Raw genomic sequence first — 20,332 nt, 5'->3', positions numbered from 1 at the left:
TTAGTCTATAGTGTAACAGGATAGGGCACCACACCCATATCTTATACTGAAAGTACTTGTCCACATGAATGCCTTTACCATTAAGAACTTTGGTTTGGACCATGAAGCGAGAAACAAGAGTAAATGAGAATGATACACTTCAATTCTATGCTAAATGAGATTTTTTGCATTCGTACCTTTTCTACTTAAAATAATCAAAACAAGGGACTTTACACACAAATGTTAATCTTCAATAAATTTGTTACAATACACTTTTGCATAGATTTATAAACTCTGGGCCCAGGCTTGATATTGGTATCAAAGTGTTTGATTTGGCAGATGCTGTACACCATCTGAGTTTTGGGTAAAGGTTATAGTATACATGTCCAGGACCTCTTGCTTAAAACAGGCAATTGTCCCTTTGCAAGTACAAATCGGCAACACAAACTGTTTCAGGACCGCTTCCCAAAAAGATGTCCTAAATCCAACTGGCATCAGGCTGACTATGTCCAGGAATAACTAAGACTAAGACTACACAGGATTTAACCAAAGGTCCCTCAGGAGATCCCTGAAGGCTCCCACCAAAAAAGCACATTTTCAAAAAAATAACTTGTCTGAATATGAGGTTGAAAAGGACCACTTCCCTGCATGCCCTAAAGATTAGTATCAATCTTGCATCAGTCTTCTTCTGATTGGCTCCCATTTCTCCTGATTGTCTTCCGCTTCCTCCGAGCACCTACCTGAGGATTGCTCCTTGAAATGTAACATTCGAAATTTAGAACGACTTTGCACGTGAGCTACCTATGAACACACAGGAGACTGTCACAGCCATCTGGCTCAGTAGCTAATGTGGTCCAGGCCCCCCTGTTCCTGCATAGATATCATTCCCTGTGTCCAGTTTGTGACGTGATATAATGTCACTCTCAAAATGTTTAAAGGTTTGGTTTATACAGTGAAAAATGTTTAGAACATCAACACATTTAGGAACAAATCAAACGATTAGACCCACTTTTGACTCATCTCAACTCACTTGGCAACTTTCTCCATATATTATATAAAGTTTATATAAACAAGAGCTGATTCGAAAGATCACAGAATGTCCTCAGTTAAATTAGAGTTTTTACACTGTAATGTAAACCTTTATTAATACAAGTATCAATGTGTGCTTCACTGTCAAAATTACAAGAAATTCTAGTATATTCAAAAAGCAAATCACAAAGTGACATGAGGCCTCGCTGCCTGGTTTATAAATATGAATGTGTATGCATTTATCCATCTTTATGTAACAAAATGGCAAAACCTTCTTGTCTCCAGATTATTGGAGTTGGGACATAAATTGGGTGATGCACATCAGGATCCCACGGTAGTACTGAAGGACATCCATGCACTGTAATTGCTTGAGAAGATTAAATGTCTGATGGGTTGATCTCAATGGTCCAAGACACTCTTCCAAAGTAAGCTCAAGGCTAAATATATGGGATTTACCTGGATACTTACCTTGGAACTATTACCTGATCTAACTCAGCGATCGGCCAGCAGAACTCAACTGAGCAAAACAGCCATCTTCCCCTACCCGCCAATCATCCTTCCGAGCTGATGCAACTACCTCCCCCCCAACCACCAGACCACCACCCCAACCATCCGACCACACACCTATCCTCCAAGCACTCAACTATTCCCTCCTCCGACCACCCACTAATCCCCGACTTGACCTGACTACCCCTTAACTACCACATCACTCCAAACCCAGCCACCCACCTACACACCTTACCCACTATCCCACATCACCTACCCCACCAACTTACCCATTCACCCACTCATCCATTTACTAACTCATTATTTTACTAATTGACTTGTACCTTTAAAAACTTACTTGAATATGACAGCTCCTGTCACAAAAAGGGGGCATATCCTCCCTTCTTCTATTTCTTCTTTCACCAAATGATCTTTCCCTGAAGAGGCTACATTGACCCTTTGATGCTTCACCCAGGAAAGGAAGATATTGGTGAAAAATCGGATAAGGGTCAGGTCACAGAAATATTCCCAGGCAGTGCAACGTGCTCAGCATAACACTGACCATAAAATCCGGCCCAACACGTATACCCACATCTATGTGTTTATATGCTATATATCTATATGTTTGCATATATAATACTATGTCTATCCATTTAAGCCAGTTTGTTGTGTAGAATAAATCAGAACAGTGCTGTGCCTGAAACCTGGAATGAGATGATGGTTTAAAATATCAGTGACATCCAGTGTCAATCTGGGCAAGATCATTGCATAATAATTTCTGTAGAAATGAAGGGCAACTGAGATGGTAACGGAAGAAGCTGGAGAAAAATAAACACCTATCAGAAGGAGCCAAGGGACAGAAGTAACAATGAGAAATATGTGTAAGACTGAGAGAAAGAACTGTTGGGGGAGAGAGAAAACAACAGCACATCTGGCCATAAATAACAACTCAAGATAGGAGCCTCAGTAGATCTCAGTCTTCAAAGGAAGGTCTGTCGGCTGCAAGTTTGTGAGTTAAGAGTGTATGTTTCCAATATTTTAGCTTCAGCTGATGTTTAAGGACATTTGGCAGGATTTTCTCTTTGCAGTTAGTACAGGCTTATTACTGGCATTAAAATGCCTCACATCCTGATGCAGTCAATTTGGCCTTCTGTTGCATTTAAATGTTTAAAAAAAACCTGTCAGTCACAGAAATGTGTTCATGACTGAAATGTGGGTTGCCCTAGAAGGAATAATAGACGTCTGCCTCATATTGAATTAAAAAAATGTAAAAATATATTTCAGAAAGAAACAATCCATGCCCCACCCCCATCAATATGTGGCTGTAGATCCCCCAACCCAATTCCCCTACATTCAGCTGAAGGCATGATTCCAGTCAAGGCCAGCAATTCCACGGCCAAGCACTAAATTGCTAACTAATCCCCTGCTTTCCCTGTTCTTACATTTATGGACGGCAAGTTCAAAGTGGAATTTTTCCAGCGCATCTTTGCACACATTAGGAGCAGATAGCAGGAAGTCAAGCACCGATGCAATTTATGCCCCCCTTGATTTCTGTCCATTAAATTCCTCATATGCACCTCCTGACTCATGGGTCTACAGACAGGGAGTGTTAAGCTTGAAAATATAGTTTGTAGACGTCACCATTATGTGGTGATATGCATCACTGTACATACACAAGGGGTTAATGTAAATACACTACAGCTAAGTAACCACTAGAGGGAGCACCAGAGATGTCATGACATGCAGACAGACAGCCAATGGGTCATTACAACAGGACACAACCAATGGGTAATCAGGACACCCAGAGGTGGCATTACCACAAGGGGGCACTTCAGAACCCATATAAAAGGACAGGGCACACAGGCTCTGCCTCTTTCCACAGACAGACATCTAGAGAGTACATCAGGGTTGATCAGCAGCATCACACCCAGCACGTGGTTTAGAGCAGGCTGGTAAAAATAGACTGAGTTACTACAGCAAGATTAGCAGAGAGTCAAACTCATTTAAGAACTGTGTTAATAGTTCAATAAACATGTTGAACTCATTTCATAGTCTGGAGCTTCCTTTGTCAAAGCATACATCAAGGAAACAACTTATGCTACACGAAGCAGCATAACACAACACATTATACAAGGGATGTGAGATTTTGAGACAATGTGTTTACGGCGAACATATACATCATTAAAAAAAAATCTTTTCTCATGAATGTCAGATAATTCTTTGATTTTGGAAAATGATGTAATAACTTCCTAAATTACCATGTCAATGTGTACTGCTCCTCCTGTGTATGAACTGAATGTATCTATTCAGATCCTGGAATGTAGTTTTGGCTGTTATTGTTTAAAAGGTATCAAACCAGTTTCCATGAGTGGACAGGTTTACAGATCTCGATACTGTATTGCCCTGTCAAGCTCAGAAGGCAATGAAACTTAAGGAAATTAGTGGCTGAACCAGCTATAGCTTGATGAACAGTACAATTACAAGTCACCATCACTGTTAAGCATTCAGTCGCTCAACTCTGCACAACTAAGAAAGGGTAAGAGCTTCAAGACAATATGCACCAACCTTATCCATCTAATTATACCTTATTGATTGCCTGCGGTTAACCATTACAGTGGCTGTGAAGCACAGCATAAATGTAATTATTAAACTATCTGGTTAGTCTGTGCTTATTATTGCCTCATAGAGGCAGATAATTGCACAGACTAGAAGGGGGTCATGTGGCCCTTTATACCTGTACTGGTTCTTTGAAGGGACTGGTTAAATTGTGGTGGGCCTGCCTTCCCCCCATCTCCACCCCCAAGTACTTATCCAATTTACTGTTGAATATGTTCCTGCCATCCTCTGGGATAATGAATTCCAGACCACTACAACTGCCAGGGTTATAAGGCATGTTCTGACGTGAGTGAACTTCATTGCTGTTTACACCAGGCACGTGCTGAAGGTGACAGGGAGTCAAGACGTTATGTAACATGCAGTTCAAGTGAGATTAGAGGATACCTGGATCAGAGTGTATCAGAATACCCCAGCTTACATTTTAAAGTCAGATGTATTGGTTCTATTCATTTAATATAGAACATAGAACATAGAACAGTACAGCACAGAACAGGCCCTTCGGCCCTCAATGTTGTGCCGAGCCATGATCACCCTACTCAAACCCACGTATCCACCCTATACCCGTAACCCAACAACCCCCCCCTTAACCTTATTTTTATTAGCACACTACGGGCAATTTAGCATGGCCAATCCACCTAACCCGCACATCTTTGGACTGTGGGAGGAAACCGGAGCACCCGGAGGAAACCCACGCACACGGGGGGAGGACGAGCAGACTCCACACAGACAGTGACCCAGCCGGGAATCGAACCTGGGACCCTGGAGCTGTGAAGCATTTATGCTAACCACCATGCTACCCTTGATTTGAGGTAATTGTTTGAAACATTGATGTTTCTCTGTGTGTCAAGGAGCTCGGGAAGAAAAACTGAGGTGTTACAGTGAAGATGGTTATTGGGACAAAATTGAACCAGGGCACCTCGAGATATTTCAATCCCCATTTTCAAGTGGCACATTCAAACCCTATTTTGTATGGAATTTTGATTCTCTGCGACCATTTAAAGTGAAATAATAATTTGAGAAGCTATGATATCGAGTTGATTGAGGTATAAGGGCTTTTCCACGTTACTGGATTACTATAAGGCAGACTCAAAACCAAGGTATTTCAGCACTGCTCTTGGTGAGAGTTTATGGGATTGATTTACCGGCTTTAGTGCGCCTGTCTTGGTGTAGCGACAGAGGCACCACGATCTGGATCTCGCTATTTAAATGAGCCATTGGGCTCTGGTTTCCTCCTCGGTCCGCACACACCCACCCTCTGGTTGCCGGGCTGTCCCCAGTGCTGCTGCCTAGCCCCTGGGTGTTTGAATGTTACTTGCTGCCTCTGTGGTATTGTTGCCTCGGAGTTTCAGGCAGCGTGTCCAGGCCTCATAGGCTGATTGTAATTTTACAGCCACCTGCTTCATGGCAGGTAAATATTGGTCCTTTGGAGGATGGGGGAATCATAGAATCACGGAATTTACAGTGCAGAAGGAGGCCATTCTGCCCACCAAGTCTGCACCAGCCCTTGGAAAGAGCACCCTAATTAAGCCCACACCTCCACCCTATTTCCGTAATCTTGTAAACCCACCTAACCTTTTTGGACACTAAGGGCAATTTATCATGGCCAATCCACCTAACCTGCTCATCTTTGCACTGTGGGAGGAAATCGGAGCACCCAGAAGAAACCCACACAGACACGGGGAGAATGTGCAGACTCCGCACAGACAGTGACCCAAGCAGAAATTGAACGTGGAACGCTGGCACTGTGAAGCAACAGTGCTAACCATTGTGTTACCATCTCCTTTTGTGGTTCCCGGGTTTGGCCTCTCCTGCTATGTTACCGGCCTGCCTGTGCTCTCGCCCAGCACAACGTGGACGGTAGACCACACCCCCAGTTTGGGGTACCCTTTCAAATTGGCAGCCCGATCTCTGAACAGCCTACCTCACTGGTAAGTTCAGCTCCCCATTGCTGAAAACATTTCTTTGTGGGCTGGAACGGGAAGAAACTGCCCAAGGCCCAAATGTGGATTAATACCAGTGTGGATTTCACCCAAAAACACCTCTCTAAACTTGCCCATTAGGACACATAGTGCATGATTCAGTTGCCTCATTGTGCAAGAGCGGAGTGCAAGGAGGCCGGTGAATAGCGGAAGAGGCCAAAAATGAGACCTGCGCCTGGCGCCAAGCCTTTGGCAATTCAAGTGATCTGCTCCCACAGACGAAATTGGGATCCCGCCGTAGCGTGGCAAGTAAACAACAATCACCACTTAAGCCCTATTTCCATACAGTTAACTGGAGCCACCCCATATCCAACAGCCTCCCATGATTCATCGGCCTCCTCAGCAAGTGGTCACGCTGGTGCCGATTAATACTCCTTTTTAAAAACATAAACCTGCGGACGGGCTGCAGCGGGGACCTGATGAGCTGAGTATCTATCTTCACTCTTCACTCACAGGCAAAGAGCCCAGGGGCACTGGCCACACCTGTGCTCAGGTGGGGGTGGGGGTGGGGGTGGGGGGTGGGGGGGGGGGGGGGGGGGTTGGAGGGAGAGAAACCTGGGGTCCAGCCTCATTTGGGGTGGACTGCGATGGGGGGGAGGGGGGGAGGGGTGTCGGAGCTGAGAAGGGGGTGGTATCGCAGCTGGGGGCGTGTCTCTGCTGAAGGTGTGCCCGTGTGCAGGTCCCCTATGCCAATCCCTTGATCATGTGTACATGTTCCGGGTGCAACCCAGTCCCTGTCTATCTGCCCACCAATAACCCCCATTGAATGCGGAGGCCTCTGGCCATCCGGCTGAAAGCCATTGCTAATTGGGAATTGGCAATCATTGAGCACTCCACACATTCCAAGTGGATTCCTGTGGGTGAGCGGGCCATGTACCATATGGGAGTTATTGCCCAGCAATCCCAATCAGACCGTAATGCTTGAACACTGTGCTTGAACACTGCAGAAGGCCACACCACAGAAGAAGCAACCAACATTCGAACACCCAGAGGAGGGCCCCCAGCACGGGCACAAGTCCACGGCCAGAGGATGGGTGAGTGCAACAGTGAGGGGATCTGTGTCCGGTCCAGGTAATGTTATGTTCGGGTGTATGGGATGCAGGGTGTGGTATCCGGTGAGCTGGGGGTGTGCGTGCACATAGAGTGCTGGATGAGGCAGTGTGGGTGGGATCCATGTCTGGGGAGATGGGCATGTGTTTGGTGATCGGCCTGCATCGTGGAACAAAGAGTTAGAGGCGCCATACTGGTTGTGGTGAAGGTTTTTTCACTTGTCGCAAACAAGTGTATACCACAGCCCCACTCTCCCAATGGTACCACTCCACTCTCGCCACCATCCCTCACCCTCACCCCCCCCCCCCCCCCCCCCCCACACACCCATCCACCTCAGCATCCGTCCTGTCTGGACCCCTCAGGATCTTATCTGTTTGATTAAGCTCACGTCTCAATCTTCTGAACTCTAATGTGTATAGGCCCAATCTGCTCAACCTTTCCTCATCAACTGACCCTTTCATCCCAGAATTAGTCGAATGAATCATCCCCCGACTGCTTCTAATCCAATTCATTCTTAAATCAGGTGACCAGAACTGTACACGGTATTCTCACTAAGGCCGTAAATAGCTGCAGCAACACTTCCCTACTTTTATACTCGCTTCCTCTTTGCAATAAATGCCAAAATTCCGTTTGACTTTCTAACTGCTTGCTGTACCTGCACACTAATGTTTTGTGATGCATGTACCATGAACCCAGAACTCTCTGTACTGTAGAGTTGCCTTGTCATTTAAATAATGGATGTTGTTCACACCTACGCTGGTATGTCAGCCAGCACACTTCTTGCAGGTAGGAACATCAGCATTGACAACGTACCATAACCCTAAATAGACCTGGAAAGTAGGAACTCCAATTTTGGGAGCTCTTACTCTTTTCTATGTCGATGACCATAGCTGGGATTCTCCCCTACCCAGCGGGGTGGGGGGGGGTCCCGGCGTAGCGGAGTGGCGCCAACCACTCCGGCATCGGGCCTACCCATGGTGAATTCTCCGCACCTTTAGGGGCTAGGCCCGCTTGGAGTGGTTGGCGCCATGCCGACTGGCGCCAAAACCGGCGCCAACGGCCTTTGTCGCCCGCCGCCCGGCGTCAGGGCTGGCTGAAAGGCCTTCGCTGGTTCGCGCATGCGCCGGTGTGTCAGCGGCCGCTGACGTCACCACCGGCGCATGCGCGGTAGGGGGGGTTTCTTCCGCCATGGTGGAGGCCGTGGCGGCGGCGGAAGAAAAAGAGTGCCCCCATGGCACTGGCCCGCCGGCCGATCGGTGGGCCCCGATCGCGGGCCTGGCCACCTTGGGGGCACCCCCAGGAGTCCAATCGCCCCGCGCCCCCCCCCAGGACCCTGGGGGCCCGCTCGCGCCGCCAATCCCGCCGGCACAGAGGTGCTCCAATTCCCGCCGGCGGGAGAGGCCTGTCAGCAGCGGGAATTCGGCCCATCGCGGGCCGGAGAATCGCCGCGGGGGGCACGCCAATCGGCGCGCCATGATTCCCGCTCCCGCCGATTCCCGGGTGTCGGAGAATTCGCCGGCCCCAGGCGATTCCCCGACCGTGTTTGAGATGGGTAGAAACGTTGCATCCCAGCAGGCCATCATCAAACCTCTTCACTGGGTCATGAGTCACTGTACCAGGTTCCCAGCCTAGTTTTGGGAGGTTCATTGGAGACTCCCGGATGGTTGGGGACAGGGCAGGGTGGTACCCTGGAACCTTAGCACTGCCAGCCTGGCACCCTGTCAGTGCCACCCAGGCACCTGTGGGGCGGGGGGGGGGGGGGGGGGCGGTTGGAAAAATCAGGGCAGCCTTCCAAAATGGTACCCCGAACTGCGAGTTGAAGTTCACCAGCAGGAAATGTCTCTAAGTGCGGGCTTGTCAGAGAGAATCTCTCCAAGGCCAAAAAAACCTAGCAAACCTAGCAAAGTGTCGTTGAATAGCGGGGCCTTTCTTGGCATGGCAGGCGCTGAGAAACACTCTGCTAAATACACCGTTCAGTGGACCTAAACTCAAGTCCACTGAATCGCGTCCACCATTTGTTGACCAATAAACCTGCTGTGTTTTTGAAGATCTTATTTGATCAGTAACAATTAACTGAGACCTTGAATTACCTGAGTTCAATGCATCGTGTTTACATTTCTTCTCCATTGGTGCAGATTAGTATAATGGTGAAAAATACTAATTGTTACCTGTGTCACCCCATCCAGTGATGTAGCAGTTTGAACCTCTTTTTTGGATATGCTCTCTCCTGTGTGGTAGACATACTGGTAGAACATGGACATTGAATTTAATGCAATGTTCCTGCTGTCCTTCTAGCTTTACCAATGCAATGTCATAATCATTAGCATCTGGCTTATAGCCCTTGTGGATAATAATCCTCTTCACTTCAAAGGTTTCCTCGTATTCCTCAGATACTAATGTGTGGTAATCGCCAACACGCACTATATAATTTTTTGTGCTGTTGCCATACCTGTCAAAGAGAAAGTGTAAAGTTAAAAAGAAAGTTTCATTTAATAGAATGTCTATCATGAATGTTCTCCAGCTTAATAAATGACAATGAGCTAATATTCAGTAAGCTATAAGAATAATATTGTTGAATGGTAGTAGAATATTATTTTGTTGTGTTTTGCAAAGGGGATCAGATTGAAGAACATTACTGAATTGTGACAGCAGAAAGAATTGTAAAAGTAAACATGCAACAAGGAAAGGTCAATCAGCTATGAAACTCATTTTTATCACAATTAATTACTCTAATAAACTGAAAGATTTGATGGTCTCACACACTTAAGATGCGTTCCTTTTGGATGCTTTGTTAGGTCACAGGAGATTGATGTTCATGTAGCAGTTCTGGATTCACACATTGCTACAACCAGCTCCTTTATTTTGACAGTAAAATCATAGACCCATATTTTTTTAATAGGATAAGGGCACTTCTAGAATGTAGCTGATTGGAAAGAAACCAGGAAATCCATCCATCAGCTGAATGAATAGGCAAGAAAGTCTTTACATCCAATCATTCCGCACATGGAGCACTGAACTTCACTTGAACTTCCATTGACAACAGAAGAATTAAGGAGGTCTATCTCATCCTCACAAAGGTTCAAGTTCTGATGGGAAAAAGTGGAGTCTTGAACAAGGCTTGGACTTTATTTACAGTCACATAAAGGCTCCCAGCATAAACTTGACAATTTTCCCACATTTTCAGGAGTTTTGTTTTGCTAAACGATCTTCCTTTTCTTACATTTGTAATGATATTTATTTTCTTGTTCGCACTGAAGTCTCCTTTTGGCACGCAATTAACCCAGCTGAAAGAAAGGAGTGCCAAAGCAGTCCTTCAATTTGACTCCCTCCGAATGGGGAACAGACCGATATTCCAATGTAACATCATTAGGATTTGATACACTCTGGGTGGGATTCTCCATGCCACCGCACTAGTTTTCTGGTGCGGTGCATCAAAGCCGGCAGCGGGATTCTTCGTCCCGCCACCCTGTCAATGGGGCTTCCCATTGTGGGCAGTCCCACGCCGGGTGTAGGTACCGACTGCCGGTGTAATGGAGAAACCCGCCAGCTTTCCAGTTTGGCTGAAGGTCAATGGACCTTTTTGCCGGTTTGCCAATTTTTTTGTGTGTGTGTGGGGTTGAGGGGGGCGGACTGGAAAGTACTAGCCATTGTGTGCTCAGAGCTGTGTTTTGCCATCCTTTATATCCCATAACACGAATTATTTATGAAATAGTAGAAGAATAATGGAAATCTGAAAATCCACGATGTTCCGATTTTCCAGGCCGGAGCAATCACGCCACGAGGCCCCGACACCGGCGCGTGATTCTCCGAAGCCCGCGATCGGGGCCCACCAATTGGCGGGCCAGCTTTCCCCCCCCCCCCGGGACTACTTAACGGCGCAGCCGGCCCCTGAACACCAACCCCATGTTGGGTTGGGGCCGGAGCGCGTAAGACATTTCCCGCGCATGCGCAAGAAGGCACAGCCCAACTGCGCATACGCAGGATTGAGCTGGCCCAACTGCGCATGCGCGGGACCCAAGGGGTCTCCGACGCCCCGCCAAGGCCCCGCCCCCGCAAGTCATGCCACGCCCCTGCCACGGAGGCCCCAGAATAGGGGTCTGGGAACGGGCGCCAATGCCGGAGTAAAACACTCCGGTTTTTACTCTGGCGTCGGCACTTAGACTCCCGTTGGGAGAATCCCGCCCCACATGTTATAAAGTGCTGGACACACCCAGAGGTCAAGTGGCATCTCCAGAGAAAGAGTAGGAATTGTATATTTTAGATTGATAACCTTTCACCAGACCTGAATTTTAAACCTACTCTCCTCTCTCCAAAGTTGCTGCCTGGCCTGTTGAGTGTTTTTAGCACTTATGACGCATGCAGGGATTGTGGAGGAATTTTTAACTATTATTGTGAAATCATCAACAGAAAAACATAACATTTCCCGCTCTCTCCCCCACCTCTTGATGCCCTTAGTGCCTAGAAATCTATCTATTTAGTTCTTCAATATATTCAGTGATTTCGCTTCCACAGCCTTATGTGGTCGAGAAATCCATAGATTCGCCACCCTCTGAGTGAAGAGATTTCTCCTCAGCTCCGGCCTTAATGGCTTACCCTGTACCCTGAGACTGTGACCCCTTGTTCTACACTCCCCTGCCAGGGACAACATCCAGTCTGTCCAGCCCTGTCAGAATTTTGTACATTTGTATGAAGAATCTGGGGCAGAATTCTCCGACCCCCCCCCCCCGCAGGGTCGGGGAATCGCCCGGGGCCGGCGTAAATCCCGCTCCCGCCGTGGCCGGAATTCTCCGCCACCCAGGCTGATCGGCATGCCCCCCACGGCGATTCTCCGGCCTGCGATCAGCCCCGAAGTCCCGCCGCTGACAGGCCAATCCCGCCGACGTGGTTTAAACCACATCTGTGCCGGCGAGATTGGCGGCGCGAGCGGGCCCTCGGGGTCCTGGGGGGGGGGGGGGGTGCGGGGCGATTGGACCCTGGGAGGTGCCCCCACGAAAGCCTGACCCGCGATCAGGTCCCACCCATCGGCGGGCGCGCCAGTGCCGTGGGGCACTCTTTTTCTTCCACCGCCGCCACGACCTCCACCATGGCAGAGGCTGTAGAGACCCCCCCTACCACGCATGAGCCGGTGGTCCCCGGCGCATGCGCGGACTGACGCCGACCGGCCAAGGCCTTTGGGACAGCCCCAACGCCAGCCAGCGGGCGCCAAAGGCCGTTGGCGCCGGTTTTGGCGCTAGTTGGCGTAGCGGGAGCCACCCCGGCGGGGTACTAGCCCCTAAAGGTGCGGAGAATTCCGCACCTTTGGGGAGGCCCGACGCCGGAGTGGTTGGCACCACTCTGCCCCCTCCGGGTAGGGGAGAATTTCGGCCATGATTTTGTTCTCAACAGTGAACTAAATAAATCTTCCTCTCTAGTTGGATGATGGTCATGATTCTTAATTCTGAAAACCTTTGAGAGCAGAGTAATTTGCTCTTTTCTACTTCAAGGTTTTGAGCATCATAGGATAATTCAGGGTATGACTTAGAATTCTCACATAAAATCAAAATAAGCGGATTAACATTGACAAAAAAAATACAGAAAGGAATATCAGCCAAATGCATTTCACTTTCATTACTAATATTGCATTGCAATTACAACCCTCAAATTAGACAGGTATACGTGAAGGTTGCACAATGTCTATTCACTTTGACATTAGAACCAACTGCACCTGAAACATACAGACATTGAACAAGAGTGGGTAGAGGGGAGAGAACATGAAATATCACAGTTTGAAAATTGTATTATAGAACATAGAACATTACAGCGCAGTACGGGCCCTTCGGCCCTCGATGTTGCGCCGACCTGTGAAACCATCTGAAGCCTATCTGACCTACACTATTCCATTTTCATCCATATGTCTATCCAGTGACCACTTAAATGGCCTTAAAGTTGGCGAGTCTACTACTGTTGCAGGCAGGGCGTTCCACACCCCTACTACTCTCTGAGTAAAGAAACTGCCTCTGACATCTGTCCTATATCTACCACCCCTCAATTTAAAGCTATGTCCCCTCGTGTTGGTCATCACCATCCGATGAAAGAGACTCTCTCTGTCCACCCTATCTAACCCTCTGACTATCTTATATGTCTCTATTAAGTCACCTCTCAGCCTTCTCCTCTCTAACGAAAACAACCTCAAGTCCCTGAGCCTTTCCTCGTAAGACCTTCCCTCCATACCAGGCAACATCCTAGTAAATCTCCTCTGAACCCTTTCCAAAGCTTCCACATCCTTCCTATAATGTGGTGACCAGAACTGCACGCAGTACTCCATGTGCGGCCGCACCAGAGTTATGTACAGCTGCAGCATGACCTTGTGGCTCCGAAACTCAATCCCCCTACTGACAAAGGCTAGCACACCATATGCCTTCTTAACAGCCCTATTAACCTGGGTGGCAACTTTCAGGGATTTATGCACCTGGATGCCGAGATCTAGGGCAGCACGGTAGCATTGTGGATAGCACAATCGCTTCACAGCTCCAGGGTCCCAGGTTCGATTCCGGCTTGGGTCACTGTCTGTGCGGAGTCTGCACATCCTCCCCGTGTGTGCGTGGGTTTCCTCCGGGTGCTCCGGTTTCCTCCCACAGTCCAAAGATGTGCAGGTTAGGTGAATTGGCCATGATAAATTGCCCTTAGTGTCCAAAATTGCCCTTAGTGTTGGGTGGGGTTACTGGGTTGTGGGGTTACTGGGTTATGGGGGTAGGGTGGAGGTGTTAACCTTGGGTAGGGTGCTCTTTCCAGGAGCCGGTGCAGACTCGATGGGCCGAATAGCCTCCTTCTGCACTGTAAAATCTATGATCTATGATCTCTCTGTTCATCTACACTACCAAGAATCTTGCCATTAGCCCAGTACTCTGCATTCCTGTTACTCCTTCCAAAGTGAACCACCTCACACTTTTCCGCATTAAACTCCATCTGCCACCTCTCAGCCCAGCTCTGCAGCTTATCTATGTCCCTCTGTATCCTATGACATCCTTCAGCACTATCCACAACTCCACCGACCTTCGTGCCATCTGCAAATTTATTAACCCATCCTTCTACACCCTCTTCCAGGTCATTTATAAAAATGACAAACAGCAGTGGCCCCAAAACAGATCCTTGCGGTACACCACTAGTAACTGAACTCCAGGATGAACATTTGCCATCAACCACCACCCTCTGTCTTCTTTCAGCTAGCCAATTACTGATCCAAACCCCTAAATCACCTTCAATCCCATACTTCCTTATTTTCTGCAATAGCCTACCGTGGGGAACCTTATCAAATGCCTTACTGAAATCCATATACACCACATCAACCGCTTTACCCTCATCCACCTGTTTGGTCACCTTCTCAAAATACTCAATAAGGTTTGTGAGGCATGACCTACCCTTCACAAAACCGTGTTGAGTATCGCTAATTAACTTGTTCTTTTCAAGATGATTATAAACCCTATCTCTTATAACCTTTTCCAACATTTTACCCACAACCGAAGTAAGGCTCACATGTCTATAATTACCATGGTTGTCTCTACTCCCCTTCTTGAACAAGGGGACAACATTTGCTATCCTCCAGTCTTCCGGCATTATTCCTGTCGACAAAGACGACATAAAGATCAAGGACAAAGCCTCTGCAATCTCCTCCCTGGCTTCCCAGAGAATCCTAGGATAAATCCCATCTGACCCAGGGGACTTATCTATTTTTACACTTTCCAAAATTGCTAACACCTCCTCCTTGTGAACCTCAATTCCATCTAGCCTCGTCGACTGAACCTGAGTATTCTCCTCGACAACATTGTCTTTCTCCAGTGTAAACACTGACAAAAAATATCCATTTAACACTTCCCCTATCTCCTCTGATTCCACACACACCTTTCCACTACTATCCTTGATTGGCCCTAATCTTACTCTAGTCATTCTTTTGTTCCTGATATACCTATAGAAAGCCTTAGGATTTTCCTTGATCCTATCCGCCAATGACTTTTCGTATCCTCTACTCGCTCTTCTTAACTCTCCCTTTAGGTCCTTCCTGGCTAACTTGTAACTCTCAAGTGCCCTAACTGAGCCTTCATGTCTCATCCTAACATAAGCCTTCTTCTTCCTCTTGACAAGTGCTTCAACTTCCTTAGTAAACCACGGTTCCCTTGCTCGACAACTTCCTCCCTGCCTGACAGGTACATACTTATGTTGCATTACTAGTCAGAGATGATATCACAGCTGTGATTAAGGAGGGCACGATGGAGGATTCGAGCACTGAGGCAATATGGGTGGAGCTGAGAAATAGGAAGGGTGCAGTAACATTGTTGGGACTTTACTACAGGCCTCCCAAAAGAGAGCATGAAGTAGAGGTACAAATATGCAGACAGATTATAGAAAAATGTAGGAGCAATAGGGTGGTTGTGATGGGAGATTTTAACTTCCCCAACATTGAATGGGATTCGTGTAGTGTTGGAGGCGTAGATGGAGCAGAGTTTGTAAGGAGCATCCAGGAGAGTTTTTTAGAGCAGTATGTAAATAGTCCAACTCGGGAAGGGGCCATACTGAACCTGGAATTGGGGAATGATCCCGGCCAGGTGGTTGATGTTTCAGTCGATGATTACTTTGGGAATAGCGATCACAATTCCGTACGTTTTAGAAAACTCATGGACAAGGACAAGAGGGGTCCGAAAGGAAGAGTACTAAATTGGGGAAAGGCAGAGTATAACAAAATTCGGCAGGAGCTAGGGAATGTGGATTGGGAGCAGCTGTTTAAGGGAAAATCCACATTTGAAATGTGGAAGTCTTTTAAGGAAAGGTTGATTAGAGTGCAGGACAGACATGTTCCTGTGAAAATGAAAGATAGAAATGGCAAGATTAGGGAACCATGGATGACGGGTGAAATTGTGAGACTAGCTAAGATGAAAAAGGAAGCATACATAGGATCGAAGCAACTCAAAACTGATGAAGCTTTGGAGGAATATCGGGAAAGTAGGACGAATCTCAAACGCGCAATAAAGAGGGCTAAAAGGGGTCATGAAATATCTTTGACTAACAGGGTTAAGGAAAATCCCAAAGCATTTTATTGGTATGTTAGGAGCAAGAGGGTAACTAGAGAAAGGATTGGCCCACTTAAAGACAAAAGAGGGAATTTATGCGTGGACTCAGAGGTAATGGGTGAGATTCTTAATGAGTACTTTGCATCGGTATTCACAAAGGAGAGGGACAAGACGGATGTTGAGGCTAGGGATGGATGTTTAAATACTCTCGGTCAAGTTGTTTTACGGAAGGGGGAAGTTTTGGGTATTCTAAAAGACATTAAGGTGGACAAGTCCCCAGGACCGGATGGGATCTATCCCAGGTTACTGAGGGAAGCGAGGGTCGAAATAGCTGGGGCCTTAACAGATATCTTTGCAGCATCCTTGAGCACGGGTGAGGTCCCGGAGGACTCGAGAATTGCTAATGTTGTCCCTTTATTTAAGAAGGGTAGCAGGGATAATCCAGGGAATTATAGACATCTGAGATTGACGTCAGTGGTAGGCAAACTGTTGGAGAAGATACTGAGGGATAGGATCTATTCACATCTGGAAGAAAATAGACTTATCAGTGATAGGCAGCATGGTTTTGTGCAGGGAAGGTCATGTCTTACAAACCTAATAGAATTTTTTGAGGAAGTGACAAAGTTAATTGATGAGGGAAGGGCTGTAGATGTCATATACATGGACTTTAGTAAGGCGTTTGATAAGGTTTCCCATGGCAGGTTGATGGAAAAAGTGAAGTCGTATGGGGTTCAGGGTGTACTAGCTAGATGGATAAAGAACTGGCTGGGCAACAGGAGACAGAGAGTAGTGGTGGAAGGGAGTGTCTCAAAATGGAGAAGGGTGACTAGTGGTGTTCCACAGGGATCCGTGCTCGGACCACTGTTGTTTGTGATCTACATAAATGACCTGGAGGAAGGTATAGGTGGTCTGATTAGCAAGTTTGCAGATGATACTAAGATTGGTGGAGTTGCAGATAGCGAGGAGGACTGTCAGAGAATACAACAAAATATAGATAGATTGGAGAGTTGGGCAGAGAAATAGCAGATGTAGTTCAATCCAGGCAAATGCGAGGTGATGCATTTTGGAAGATCAAATTCAAGAGCGGACTATATGGTCAATGGAAGGGTCTTGGGGAAAATTGATGTGCAGAGAGATCTGGGAGTTCCGGTCCATTGTACCCTGAAGGTGGCAACGCAGGTTGATAGAGTGCTCAAGAAGGCATATAGCATGCTTGCCTTCATCGGACGGGGTATTGAGTACAAGAGTTGGCAGGTCATGTTACAGTTGTATAGGACTTTGGTTCGGCCACATTTGGAATACTGCGTGTAGTTCTGGTCGCCACATTACCAGAAGGATGTGGATGCCTTGGAGAGGGTGCAGAGGAGGTTCACCAGGATGTTGCCTGGTATGGAGGGTGCTAGCTATGAAGAAAGGTTGAGTAGATTAGGATTGTTTTCGTTGGAAAGACGGAGGTTGAGGGGGGACCTGATTGAGGTCTACAAAATTATGAGAGGTGTGGACAGGGTGGATAGCAACAAGCTTTTCCCGAGAGTGGGGGTGTCAGTTACAAGGGGTCACGATTTCAAGGTGAGAGGGGGAAAGTTTAAGGGAGATGTGCGTGGAAAGTTTTTTACGCAGAGGGTGATGGGTGCCTGGAACGCTTTACCAGCGGAGGTGGTAGAGGCGGGCACGATAGCATCATTTAAGAAGCATCTAGACAGGTATATGAATGGGCGGGAACAGAGGGAAATAGACCTTGGAAAATAGGAGACAGGTTTAGATAAAGGATCTGGATCGGCGCAGGCTGGGAGGGCCGAAGGGCCTGTTCCTGTACTGTAATTTTCTTTGTTCTTGTTCTTGGTTCTTATCAAGGACACACAGTAGCTGTTCCTTGAAAAACCTCCACATTTCGATTGTACCCATCCCCTGCAGTTTCCTTCCCCATCCTATACATCCTAAATCTTGCTGAATAGCATCATAATTGCCTTTCCCCCAGCTATAATTCTTGCCTTGCGGTATATACCTATCCCTACCTATTGCTAAAGTAAACATAACCGAATTGTGATCACTATCACCAAAGTGCTCACCTACATTTAAATTTAACACCTGGCCGGGTTCATTACCCAGTACCAAATCCAATGTGGCATCGTCCCTTGTTGGCCTGTCTACTTACTGTGTCAGAAAACCCTCCTGCACACACTGCACAAAAACTGACCCATCTATAGTACTCGAACTATAGTATTTCCAGTCAATATTTGGAAAGTTAAAGTCCCCCATAACAACTACCCTGTTACTCTCGCGCCTGTCGAGAATCATCTTTGCAATCCTTTCCTCTACATCTCTGGAACTATTCGGAGGTCTATAGACAACTCCCAACAGGGTGACCTCTCCTCTCCTGTTCCTAACCTCGGCCCATACTACCTCAGTAGACGATTCCTCAAACGTCCTTTCTACCGCCGTAATACTTTCCTTGATTAACAATGCCACATCCCCCCCTCTTTTACCATCTTCTCTGTTCTTACAGAAACATCTAAATCCTGGAACCTGCAACAACCATTCCTGTCCCTGCTCTACCCATGTCTCTGAAATCGCCACAAAATTGAGATCCCAGGTACCAACCCATGCTGCAAGCTCACCCACCTTATTCCGGATGCTCCTGGCGTTGAAGTAGACACACTTCAAACCAGCGTCTTGCTTGCCGGTGCCCTCTTTCAAACTTTTAACCCTATCCCTGACCTCACTACTCTCAACATCCTGTACACTGGGACTACAATTTAGGTTCCCATCCCCCTGCTGAATTAGTTTAAACCCCCCCGAAGAGCACTAGCAAATCTCCCCCCCAGGATATTGGTACCCCTTTGGTTCAGGTGAAGACCATCCTGTTTGTAGAGGTCCCACCTACCCCAGAATGAGCCCCAATTATCCAGGAAACCAAAACCCTCCCTCCTGCACCATCCCTGTAGCCACGTGTTCAACTCTTCTCTCTCCTTATTTCTCACTTCGCTAGCATGTGGCACGGGTAACAACCCAGAGATAACAACTCTGTTTGTTCTAGCTCTCAGCTTCCACCCTAGCTCCCTGAATTTCTGTCTCAAATCCCCATCTCTCTTCCTACCTATGTCGTTGGTACCTATGTGGACCACGACTTGGGGCTGCTCCCCCTCCCCCTTAAGGATCCCAAAAACACGATCAGAGACATCACGAACCCTGGCACCTGGGAGGCAACACACCAACCGTGAGTCTCTTTCGTTCCCACAGAACCTCCTGTCTGTTCCTCTAACTATGGAGTCCCCAATGACAAGTGCTCTGTTCCTCTTCTCCCCTCCCTTCTGAGCAACAGGGACAGACTCTGTGCCAGAGACCTGTGCCCCATTGCTTACCCCTGGTAAGTCATCCCCCGCAACAGTATCCAAAACGGTATACTTGTTATAGAGGGGAACGACCACAGGGGATCCCTGCACTGCCTGCCAGTTCCCTCTCCCTCCCCTGATGGTAACCCATCTACCTTCTTCTTTTACCTGAGGTGTGACTACCTCCCTATAACTCCTCTCAATAACCCCCTCTGCCTCCCGAATGATCCAAAGTTCTTCCAGCTCCAGCTCTAGGTCCATAACGCGGTTCTCGAGGAGCTGGAGTTGGGTGCACTTCCCGCAGATGTAGTCAGCAGGGACACTCGAGGTGACCCTTTCCTCCCACTTTCTGCAGGAGGAACATTCAACTGCCCTAGCCTCCATTCCCCCTGAACTAACTTCCCAACTACTGAAAACTAAAAAAAAAAAACTTGTTAGTTTAGCAATCCGACGGACAGAACTTTTTTTTTGGTTAGAGGAGGAGGAGTGGGAGACACTACTAAGTAGTGTTTCGGGTAAAGCTGTCACTCGAGAACAGCCCCTTCACAAGCCACCTTCAACTTACGCTGACCGTACTGCACGTATGCAAATCTCCCCTGAACAGCCAATCAGAAGCTCTGCTCTGCTGCCCTCTGCTGGATGCTTGCCTTCCCTCGGGTCACTTGCGCAGGTACACCTTCAACTTATGCTGACTGCACTGCATGTATGCAAATCTCCCCGGAACAGCCAATCAGAAGCTCTGCTCTGCTGCCCTCTGCTGGATTATCTTTTTCTAAATATTCTAGTTCAAAGATTTTATACTGTTGAAGTTATTGGACTA

At 47.4% G+C, this 20,332-nt stretch overlaps 1 protein-coding gene across 2 annotated transcripts in view; it reads right to left on the bottom strand.

Moving 5' to 3' along the window:
* The window catches only part of prss12 (serine protease 12), a 243,574-nt gene that overhangs the window by 2,970 nt on the left and 220,272 nt on the right, over window positions 1-20,332 (bottom strand). For both annotated transcript variants that reach the window (XM_038791864.1, XM_038791865.1), the window contains one exon: window positions 9,308-9,588. In XM_038791864.1, the coding sequence (XP_038647792.1) occupies window positions 9,308-9,588 (281 nt within the window). The remainder of the gene's footprint in view (window positions 1-9,307; window positions 9,589-20,332) is intronic.

The sequence above is a fragment of the Scyliorhinus canicula genome, chromosome 3 (genome assembly GCF_902713615.1).
Source record: "Scyliorhinus canicula chromosome 3, sScyCan1.1, whole genome shotgun sequence".
Lineage (NCBI taxonomy): Eukaryota > Metazoa > Chordata > Chondrichthyes > Carcharhiniformes > Scyliorhinidae > Scyliorhinus > Scyliorhinus canicula.
This window is presented reverse-complemented; position numbering and strand designations above follow the sequence as displayed.